General features: G+C 51.9%; 1 protein-coding gene across 1 annotated transcript in view; it reads right to left on the bottom strand.

Annotated features, from left to right (window-relative positions):
• Positions 1–5,005: 5,005 nt before the first annotated feature.
• Positions 5,006–11,932, bottom strand: part of RALGAPA2 (Ral GTPase activating protein catalytic subunit alpha 2) — a gene marked incomplete at both ends in the record, with an annotated part of 118,398 nt that continues 111,471 nt past the window's right edge. The window contains one exon of the mRNA XM_079550449.1: positions 5,006–5,337. Coding sequence (XP_079406575.1) covers positions 5,006–5,337 — 332 coding nt within the window. The remainder of the gene's footprint in view (positions 5,338–11,932) is intronic.

The following is an 11,932-nucleotide window of genomic DNA, read 5'->3' as shown; positions in this document are numbered from 1 at the left end:
GCCGCGGACTGCGCCCCGCGTCGCCCCCGTCCCTCCCCGGCCGCTCGGGTTGCGCTCGAGGACGAAGGAGAGGCGAGGCTTCGGTCGGCGCAGCGCCGGCGCCTTCGCTCCGCTCCGGGACGCGTAGAACTGCCTTAAGTCGTGCCGTGCCCGCGCCGCGCCGTCTGTATGTGTTGGGTCGAGTCCTCGCGTTATTATTTATTCCTTATTTATTTATATTAATGATGAAGATGGATATTATTTGATCGCAGATGCTCTAACGCGCTTTTTTATTCCCTCCCCACGTCCACCGGCCCCACCATCTCACTGTGATCTCTTTTTTTTTTTTTTTTTTTTTTTTCTTTTTTCTTTTTTTCTATAAAGGTTTTAACTTTTATACCTGGAAATAAACCACGTGACCTTAACCCGTCCGCCCGCGCCGCCGACAGCTCTCACTCCTAGATGCAATCTCTTTTTCTACACACATTATTTTCGTACCTGTTAGCTATTTATAGAGTGCTTCGATAGGACTGTTTCGACTGTATAATTATTTACTATTCAAATAAAAGTATTTTCCAATTCACGCCTGCCTTCTGCCTGCCCGCTGCGCGCTCGGCTGCCTTCGTTATGGAGCGATGGAGGGTGGGAGAAGGAAGGAACGCGGGGCTGCTCGGCTTGGAGGTGCCTGAGGCCATTGTGTCCCACGGTGTGGGGCAGGGGATGCCCTCACTGAGTTTTGCTGTGGCTGTTGGGGAGAGTGCAATGTGTGGGAGAAAAAGAGAGTTGCCGTCGCTGCTTTTTGGCTTGGGTTTCCTTGTAAGGTTGGGCTAAAAAGTACCAAAAAGCATGAAAGCAGCGGGCTGCTGTGCTGTGCTTCCTAGGAAACCGAGCTCATCCTGCCGGGGCTGACGTCAGGTCTGGGTGAAGCTGTCATAGCTGATGATCTGCAGAGGAGAACGTGGCCCAGCAGCACCCAAAATGCGGGCGGCAGGATGGGGCTGGTGAGTTTTGCTTTGCTCTGGGGCTGCCCGCTGTGTGCTGCTTCCCTTGGGCAGCTACGATCCTGGAGCTCCTCAAAGAGAAGGAGCTGAGCCCGTGCTGAAACCCTGCTGGGCACTGAGGCCCATCGGTGAGGCCTGAAAGGCCACCCATCTTGGGGCAGCATCCCATCCTGCGGCACCATCCAACCAAAATAGCTGCTTCGTATTGCTGCTGGCTTCCCAATAGCCGAGAGTGAGATAAAATCGGATCAACTGCCATGGTTGGTAGGGAAACGTCGGGGTAAAGCTCAGCTGCCGTGCTGGATGCAGGGGGATGTGATGGTAGGGGCTGGTGCTTGGGGAGCAGCACGGAGGGGCAATTTTAGGGTTTGGGGAAGCGAGTTTCTGCCACAGATGCCCCCCAGAACCGGGGTTCACCCCTTGTGAGCCCCACGCGATGTGGCCCTGCAGCCCCGGGGAGCACCAGGTGTTTCCTTCCCGGTGCCATCTCTTCACCACCCGGCAGCCAGGAGCGGCCGGCGCTGTGCAAACAAAGCCTCCTGTCAGCTAACAAATCAATCTGCTGAGGGCTCCCAGCTCAGCTGGAGAGAACAGGTTTGGGCGCATGAGAAAATGCTGATCCCACCTGAAAGGCAATTTCCCATTTCTGAGGCAGTGGGAGCGCAGGTACGGAGGCTGTGCTGCACGCACGGCCCGATCTGTTGGCCTGTTTTGCAGAATGCTGGATCTGGCCCCCGTCGGAGCGCACAAAGAGCTGAACACATGGTCTGAAATGGACTGTTTGCAAACTGAAAAGAAGCGGGGAGGTTAATTACGGGAACCTTCAGGGTGCTGAGAAATGCAGCTCCGACACCATCGCCGGGCGATGCGCTGCGCAGTTCTCCCCGCGGTGCCATCAGCACGGGCGGCTGATGGGGGAACAGCTGAGATTTTCTGCTGTGCCGCTGCTCAGCGTTTCCTTTAGCAGGGCTGGGACCAGCAGCCGTTCCCACAGCCATCGGCTGGGAGGGCTCACTGGGAGCAGCACCGGGCACAGCGGTTGCTGAAAGGAGGGAGGCGGGAAGCAGGAAATCATCCAGAAATGGGCCCGCAGAACTTTGCCTTCAGATTTCCTTTCCTTCCCATCAACCTGCTGAAAAGCTGTCGCTGGTTCTAAACGAGTGGAAAAGCAGCTGCGGGGCTGTCGGACATTGCTGCTGGTGTGCCAGCATCCTGCAGTGCTGGGCAATGCATGGCTCTGTGCATGGGGAGTTGTGATGTGGGAGCAGGCATCACGGCATGAGACTGAGCGTCACAGCTTGGGACCGGGTGTTGCAACGTAGGTCCGGGTTAGGGTTAGGGTTATGGGTGAGGTTTAGGATCAGGACTCGGGGTTCCAACCCCTGCTGTGGCCGTGGTTGCCACCCCCTAGATCAGGTTGCTTATCGTATATCCTGTTACATGGTGCACTCAATATTATACAGCATGCATATACCATTAATGATATTTTCGTGTGTAACTGATGCATATCGTGACACAGCTGATGTGCTCTGTGACATCCCATAGACTGTCCCTGCCGGCTGTGGCAGTGTGACGCTGGGTGCAGCAGTGAGGCGATGCCGTGCTCCCCCTGCCCAGCTGATGGACACGGCAAGGTGTGCGAACGGGGATTGAAGTGAGAACTTCAGAAAAAGAGAGAGAGATCTCAAAGCAGCTTTTCCCACTGCCAAATAATCCCGTATCATTCCCGCTGGCATAAGCGGGTGTTAATGCCTAAGCACCCCTGACATAATTATGACTGAGCACACAAACCCCCTTCATTTTCTTCAGCGATGTCTCCGCAGAGCAGGAAATCGCCGTTAGAAAGGTTTTGTTTCTAATGCCCATGCAAATTCCCAGCAATGAGGCATTACACGGTTTAGGAAGGGCAGCCTTGTCATCACGCATCTCCTGCAATGAATGCTATAGAAGTAATGTCTTCTGGGGCTTGGTAATGCTCTGTAATTACTATTAGTGAGAGCTTCAAGCCCCTTCTGAAGAAGCCAGCGATGGTGCTGTCACTGATGCCGAGCTCCCTTCCGACCATTCTGTGACCCGATGAGAAACAAAACCTCTCCTTTAGGTGGTGACAGAAACAGACAAACACATTTCTGTGATCAATTTTTATTCACTAGAAGAGGTGATAATCCTCTGAGTTAGCTGTCTCTAAGCCGTACAGAAGTAACGTTCAGTAGCAGCTCTGCAGGTCTCAGCCCAGCAGAGCCCTCCCCGTTCTCCCCCAGTTGCCCTGGCTGGGATGGCAGCTCCAGCATCACAGTGCACCATCACGGTGTGGCTTCACTCTGCTCAAGGCACCCGGGGGAACGGAGCAGCTCCGTGTCTGACTGCACAGTATGCAACCAATGCTGAATTTTCACAAGTCGATGTTGTTTCGACATCGGGAAAATATTATTAATCCTCCCCTGAAAGAGGGATGAGTATTGCCCCAAAGAGAAACGGCTCATTTTACTCAGAACGCCTTTGAAATGATTTCAGACCACTGGGTAACTAAAGAACAAGACAGCCTCGCGTGTTCCGCTGCGAAAAACGAAATAAATTAAAATACACATTTTATTTTCCAACTTCCCCCCCCCCCCCGATCGGTAGGGAACAAAAGCAAAGGGTGAGGCAGGCAGGCGGAGCGGCACTCCAAGCGCTCGGCACGCGGAGCTCCGTGCCTGCAGCAGCGCTGCGCTCACCCCAACCCCAGCCGTGCGCCTCGTCAGCTGACTGCTGCGTGGAGCCCCATGGCAGGGCTGCCACCATCGGTGCCCGGAGAGCTTGTCTGCATCCACCCGGCAGCAGCATGGAGTGGTGGCACGACAGCAGTCCTTCGTGTGAACGTGTAGGAAGTGCAAAAGCAGACGGCACAGCGGGGCGTTTTATTCAGTTCCCATCACTTCGATATGGAGTTCAGAGGTGTGCGCTTCAAGGCTAAGTGGCGTTTCAAAAAGAAAAACAACACCCCAAAAACACAAAACTTGAACGACAGTTGAACAAAAAAGCAACGGGAGTGAGACCTGAGGAGGACGAGGAAGGCCGGAGGTATCTGATGCAACACCCAGGAACTGGGCAGACACACCAGTGTCCACAACATCCAAAACCCGAAGCTAGAGCAGGAGCTGTGAGTTTTCACCCTGGAAACCTGTGACACGTGCAGAGTGAAGTACATTTCCCGTCCAAAAGATTTGCTTACTACACAAAGTGCCATCAGGACGTTACATTTCCTTGGGAGCTTTCAGATGGGTTTGTATTCTAGCTCATCAGAGATGCTTCCCCTTGCAGATTATTGCCCCAGTGTTGTGAAAAGGCAAAGTGGTGTCGTGGGGAGCGCGCCGTCCCGCGGTGAGTCACACCCCGGTGAGAAGCAGTCAGGCAGATGTGCAGCATTTCATCTTCTGAAAGAAACCTGGCTGGGTGTTTCTCCACATGTGGACAGCAGTTCGCACTGCACAGCCACTGCAAGCGTTACTGTGGAGGATGAAGCAGCCCTGGGGGCAAGGCTGAGGAAGAGGACTCCTTTCCAAACCACATGTGGAGCCAGGGGACGGCTCACCCTGCACTGGGGCAGCAGCACGGAGAGCAGCCCAGCTCGTGCACTGCCACAGCATCCTCGGTGTGGGGACGGATGCTCCACAATAGGTGGTGATGGATGACCCTGAACCAGATAGCACGGGTAAACGGAGCGATTTCCGAGCAGGTGCCGCCATTCTATGAAATTGGCAGCAGCCTCGTGAATTTCAGATAAATGGGCCTCTCTGATTATCACTAATTCTTTGCTCCGTGCACAACAACTGCCACGGATGGCTGCTGAAAACAGGACGGGAGCAGAGGTGGAACAGATGCTGAACAGCACCCCATCACTCGCCCATGCTGCGGAGGAGGACATTCGGCACGTGCCTCATCATTACAAAGCTCAGTTCTGCTTTGTCACAACCCCCCGGCCCACAATTCGTTGGACGGAATGACTGAAATCAGTGCTCTGAGACGACGTGAGGCAATGGGCATCAGCGCTGCTCCGTGCCCTCGTGCGATGAGGTGGGGGGAAAAGTGCTTGCTGCCCATCCCCTCCAACAAGCGCCCATCCTGAGCGGGGGGTCCTTCAGGCGAGGAGCAGAGCCTGGTGCGTGGCGAGGGGTTCCCTGGAGGGTGCTGGGTGTCAGCTGGGAGCCTTGCTGAGCGCGCTGGCGGAGCGGCGGAGCCTCCCGCAGGCTTTGCTGCCGGCGCTGCGCGGCGCTGAGGTCAGCTCTGCTGGCTCTGCTCCTGCGGGGACGGCGAGGTCGGCGCTGGTGCTGGCGGTGAGGCAGCCTGGAAGAGACAGCGGGCAGGGGAAGGAGGGCTGAGGACAGGGACAAGCAGTGCGTGTCCGCATCCCAACAGCCGCACTGCAGATACAGAACCTCGGGTCTTTCTGACTACTGCAAGTGGACCCCCATCAGGAACCGTGCTCACAGGCTTCGTTCTCCAGCACCTCCCCAGAGGCGGTTATGGCTGCAGGTCGGGGCTAATGGCTTGTCTGAATGAGAACAGCTGAGGGGACAGCTATTAACTGTAGGGCAGTGAATAAAGCTGGAGTGTGTGCAGCTCCTGCCTGGCTGTGGTGCAGACGTGCACGGGGAATACCGACGCATGCTGCAACACAGCGCTGCTCTTGCTGCTGGGGTTTCCACCCATCCCAAGGCGTTTCTCGGTGTCAGTGTTATTTCATTAGCTCCCCTGGGCTGCAGTATTTTTAAATCTTGTTGTAACTAAGTCTCTGTGTGTTTTTTCCTGGAGGGGGAGGTACAGTGCTGTGCCCCGGTGCTTGCAAGCCTGGAGCAGTGCTCAGAGCCCAACCTAATGGCTGTGGCCGAGCACCTCTGCGCTCCGATGGCCGTGTGCTGCAGCACAAACCTACTTCCAGCTCAGCAGTGGGCTGTGCCTCCTGGCTGCCTGCTCCCAGTCGGGCTTTCTGGCTGTGTTGGAAGTGCACCAGCACAGTGGGACAACCTACATGAATCCTGGGACTGCTCAGAGCTTGGAAATTCAACAATGTTTGTCCAGCACAGGCTGAGCCTCATTTTGCTTCCTTACTAAAAGGATTAAATCTTGGGGCCCTGCTCTATGTAACTGCGGGTATTTTGGCGAATAGGCACTGAACCCTGCAATGCTGAGGTCCAAAGCCCACTCTGCTCCTTTGAAATCCCATAGCTGGTTTACAACCTGGCGTCGGCATTTCAAATGGAACCTTTCAGTCCCAGATTTATATTTCAAGACAACTGACTGAAAGGGAAATACCGCATTAAAAAGAAGAAAAAAAAAGGTGAAAAACATGACTTAATGTGCAAAGGCATTCTCTGTGAAAAATGTGGAGCTGTCAGTTCAGGATTCAAAAGAAAACCTGCGGTGTTGTTCACAGCGCGGGGAGGAGGGGGTGCGAGGGAGGTGTCACACTTTACATTCCTGCAGTCAAGCGGCATGGCAGATGGTCAAAATAATACAGTTTCCCCCAAAAGGACGAGCTGCAGCAATATTCATGCACGCTCCCCACAATGCCTCGCTGTGAGTGAAAGGCTGCAGGCAGGATGTGGGTCAGGAGCTCCCGTCCCCACGTCCCACAGCCCCACGTCCATCCCGCAGCCCCGCAGCCCCGCACATTCCTGCAGTCCCAGCCTTCTCCCAGCGAGTCCTGAGCTGCGCGTGCGGCCCCTGGCTGTGATTGATAGGGAGACAGCAGCTGCAGAGTGAGCGAGAGTTAGCCACAAAAGATAAAGGCTTTCATACAAATATTATAATTCCACTTGCAAGCCGTCTGGCACAAACTCTAATTGCTTCGCCTCCTCGCAGGGGAAGCCTGCAAGTTTGTTCGGAGGGCGAGGTGCTGCTAAGGGCCTTTTTGGAGGATTCACCCTTTTATTTTTTGGCCCTTCTGAGGCTGTGCTTGCTCCAGAGGGTACACAGGCAGTATGGAATTAGGAGTTGTAAGAAGCAACAAGCAGCTTTGCTGGCTGTTAGCTAAAATGGATTTCCTTTTGGCTCGCAGGTGGGTCACCAGAGGGCTTGAACCCTTCCAAATTCACAACTCAAGCAAGCAGGGGGGTCTCAAAGCACGAGGAGCCAGGTGAGATGTGCAGCCCAGCCTTAGTGAGAGGCAGAGACAAAGCCCAAACCCAAGGGCAGAGCACCAGGAGGAGGAGGAGGAGGAGGTGGAAGAGAAGGAGGAGAGCGTTAGCGATGGAGCGCGACGCATGGCCTGCGGGAAGCACGGCTCTTACCTGCGGCAATTAGCGTAACGAGACCGTTACACACTCTAATCTAAAGGGAGAGAACACAAAATGGTATCAATACAGGAGCAGCGTACCCATGGTGCACATGGGGCCAGGAGCCAACTGGGGGGACATGGGGACAGAGGGTGACCGAGGTGTGCTGCTGGTCAGGGGTGGGGAGGAAATGGTGCCCAAAGCGAGTCCTCTTCAGCTTCTGCCAAACGTGCAGATGTGGCAGCCCGGGCATTCAGCCTCTCTCATTTCAACAACACTGCTAGCAGATAAAATCTGAAATCGGGTAAGATCGGAGGCTTCTTGGAGGGCTGAACTGCTGTTACACTGTGGCCAGGTTAAAAAATCACAGCGTGAACAACATACATACCACTGGGCCATACAAGTGAAAAGTAGCTTCTATGTACAAACCCATCCCCTGCACACACACACCGTGCCCACAAATGGGTGATGGATCTCTCTGCTAAGAGAGAATACCACCAGACAGAGTGTTTCTCTTTCATGAGAATACGCTGCCAACAGACACACAGCTCACATCCTGCAAAACGCAGAGGGTCTGAGCTGCCACGGGAGCAGCAGTGGTGTGGAGTTCCCCTCCCTGCAGCCTGGGTGATAGCATGTGACAAGGAGGGAAGGAGTGCACCATGTGGGGTGGATTTCCCCCTCGTGTCTTGCTGACAGGCACCTCTGGGGAGAAACAGTACTTATGAGGGCTTTGCAGAAGCCCCCAACATTAGGTCAGGTTGGTCCAACAGGAAATTTCACTGGGCATCTTTTGATTCTCTGCTATCAAGCAGCAGCCATGGTCAGGAGAGCATTTCACCCAAAGGAAGGAAGATGCTTCAGTGTGTATGGGCTGCGGAGGTGTGGAACATGTTTTGTTGGAGCACACAAGAAGCCATTTACAAGTGGCCAAACAGGGAACGGTCCAATCCATACGTGGAAGTCTGCAACTGGAGACGATGGGAGGCAGGATCTCAGCATCCCAGCATCCTCCATGACATCTTGATTTCAGCCCTGCCTCCTTTGCTCCATTTCAGGCAGCACGCTCGTGTTGCTGGAACTCAACGCCTGGCACATGCCATGCTTGCTGTAAGCAGTATCACAGCACAGCTATTTGCTTTCAGATGTGTATTTCCAAATATTCAGCTCTAAAAATATTCCCTAAAATGATGCACAAGTGTTAGAGAGAACTCAGAGAGACTTTTATTCTGCCCAGCAGGCAGAACTGCCTCAACATCCTACAGATCTTCAGGCAAAACGCAAAGACAAGGAATGAAAAAAACAGCAAAGCCCAACCTGGCCAGAAAGAGTTGCCACTCAACCAGCTTCCAAAATAACCCCATTATGTGCCTGGCTGCATGCTCAGAGTCACCCTTCTGGGTTTTCTTTTGCCTCTGTCAAAAATGTGTTTTCTGACCACGTTTGGAATATTCCTGTTGTTTTAAAGTGGGAAACTTAAAGCTCCGCACTGAGCAAAAAGCATTAAAAAACAAATCTTTTTTTGTTGTATTCTCGTGTATTTTCTGCAAGAATTTTGTGCCTATAAAAGCCCAGAGACAAAAGGGAAGCATGTGTTGAGTTAGGAGAGGACAAACTGAGGGTTAAGCACTGTATAGGAATGTGAGTAAGGAGAGAAGATATGGGTTAACTATGGTATAGGAATGCAGGTAAGCAGGATGTGAGGCCAAATAAGAAAAGAACATCACGAAACTCAATTGTAACTTGAAGAAACATTACACAACGGTCAGGATGGGATTACTTCTGTTGAAGACAATGAGCCTTCATCCCCTGACCACCAGAAGGAGACCCCACTGCCCACGGCGCACGTGCAGGATTGATTCAGCTGGCACTGTGTGCATGTGGTGTGAGCGAGACGTGGCTGAGATACGGAGCGAGAGAGGAGTCCTGAGCTGTGGTTCCCTGCTCCCACCAGGGAAACGGCCGGGGATGGACGAAGCAACAAGTTGTTCTTTGTGTCATCTGTCCGTCCATACGTGTTTTTGTGTTTGTATGAAGTTTATAGATCAGGATAGAGATGGGAGTTTATTAATTGGGAAGAGGGGCCTGAGGAAAGGTGTGCATTCCACCTGGAAAATGAGTGTTGCCCCATTTATATCATATGCCGTCCAGTGTGTGAAGAAATGTATCGGGGTTGGTGGTGTCGTTCGTGTCCAGAAATTTTAGAGTGGGAAATTTTAGAGTATGAAGAGTTACTTATGGAAACCTTAGGGCAACTACGAACCAGTGAGACAACATTACGGGAGGCTCACAGGGAAAGGAAATACCTAAAAGAACATCCCTCGGATGTGCTCTGGTACACTGGTGAAATACTGCAGGGGGTCCTGGGGGCACTCTAAGCAAGAAAACTGATAAAATATTGTATTCAATGGTGGTTATTGTATAAATTGGATGATGGGGAAAAGTGGCCCCTGAACGGGACATTGAAGTACAATACCATTCTGCAACTGATGCTATTTTTAAGGTAAATGGGATGAGGCAGCATACGCTGGTATGTTCTTTACCCTCAGGAATCATCCTGAGTGGCAAAGAGAATGTGGGATGGGGGCACCACGAGATCCTCTAGTGTTAGCATTAGAAAAGGATCGGCGGGCAGCAGGAAGTGGAGGGATAAAACGCTGTTGCTCCGCATGCAGTGTAGGACAGCAGTGTACTAGACTAACTGAAGTTAAGACTTCTGCTCATTTACTGGACCATTATCAGGCACCAGGGCAGGGAGTCCCACCACTGGACAAAGGGAGCCCTCCAAAAGGGAAGACTCTTCCCCCAAAACCCTCTCGGACTCCCCTGTAGCCACTGGAACTAGGAGGCAACAAAGTGTTCTTTTAGGCCCCCTGAGGGAGGCGGTGGGACCGGATGGGACACGTATCTTAATAAAGGTCCCATCCCTTCTTTTGATCTGGAAACCTGGAAACAGGTGGCTAAGGAATTCCAAGTGACCCGGTGGGAGTAACCCGGCATTTCCAGTATTTGATGAGGCAGCACAATCCCGACTGGAGTGATATCCAGCTATTACCAGACTCCATGACAGAGATGGAAAAGTGTCTAATTTTGAGAACAGCCCAGAATCTGGCTGAGGATAATTTGCGGGGTGGAAACGCGGACATAAAAGATCATTTCCATCTTCAGGACCTTCATTGGGACCCAGGTAGAGGAGCAGAACGAGATCTTTTAGAAGCCTACTGAGGATGGGTGGTAAAAGGAATGGAAAGGGCTATTCCTAAAGCAACCAACTGATCTGCCTTACATGCTATAAGGCAGGGTCCAAAAGAAACCTGCTCAGAATTCCTGGACCGAGGCCCTTACCTTTGTCCAGAATAGTACAACACGTGAGCACGTTACTGGGGGTTGACTGGCAATTACATACACCTTATCGACCTCAGTCAAGCGGACAAGCAGAGAAAATGAATCATTTGTTAAAATTACAGATGGTGAAGCTTGGCCAGGAGGCATGAACACCCTGGCCCCAAGCGCTGCCTTTGGCTTTATTAAGGATTCAAACAAAACCTGAACCAAGGAAGGACTAAGTCCATTTGAGATCCTTTATGGGAGACCTCACCCGGTACAAAAAGGAACTTCTGCACAAACAGGGGAGGAACTTTTGAGCAGATATGTAATTAAGTTGTGAAAGCAATTAAAGGATATTGAGCAGGTGGTGTTTAATAGCAGGGCACGAGGCCTGGATGGTCCGGTACATAATGTATTGCCTGGAGGTTATGTGTATGTCCAATCCCTCTCAGATTCTCCTCTAGAACCAAGGTGGGAAGGACCTTATGAAGTACTCCTAACCAAACACAGGGCAGCCCAGGTGGAAAGACTGATACCATGGATACACTACACCTGCCTGAAGAAGACTGTCCGACCGCAATGGACTGTGAGGGAGAAAGGACCCTCCCACTCACAATTAAGAAAAATGTATAAACTATGCGTTGTAATTAACCTTATAAGATTTGCTTTAGCCTGGGAAGATAATAGCTACCTAAATGTTACTTGGGCAGTAGCCCAAAATTTTAACCTAACAAATTGTTGGATGTGTACGGTCCTCCCCAGAGGGGGGGGTGCCAGCCTACAGGTTAGAAGTGTTTAATTGGACAATTCCAAATTGGGTGGAACATGGGGAATGTAAGTATGGAATGGAGGATAAATTACGAAAGGGCCCGAGGTTTGATCTGTTGATTATTAGTTCTTCTAAGTCTATCTTTGTGGATAGGGAAAATGATAGAGAAATTAGTGCAAAAGTTGGGTGGTGAAATTTAAGGTATAGGATGCAGTTGGGAATATGGGAATTCAGGGACAGTATCAGGACTCAACAAGACTACAAGGTGGAAGCAGGGCACAGGGCGTGATTCTAGAGCAAGTGAAAATTCATCATGGCCTATAGATTAGAATGTATTTGGGACTGTGGGAATGGGAACATCTTCTACCCAACAAGAGGGTAGGTCTAATCCATGCAGATTACCTTACGGATGCTGGTGGTTATGTGGGGATGGGCAGAGCACTGCCTGCAAATTGGATGGGAACATGCATTACAGGATACGTGGTACCTCAGACCACGGTGCACGAGGAAATACCACGGGGACTCTTGAGAACCCCCTGGAGACAGGTGAGAAGAGTACTAAATCCCTTGGTGGAAAAACCTACCGGTTTCCACAGCTT

Source organism: Tetrao urogallus, assembly GCF_951394365.1.
Source record: "Tetrao urogallus genome assembly, chromosome: 2".
NCBI lineage: Eukaryota > Metazoa > Chordata > Aves > Galliformes > Phasianidae > Tetrao > Tetrao urogallus.
Note: the sequence above shows the minus strand (reverse complement) of the source record. Positions and strands in the feature narration are given on the sequence as shown.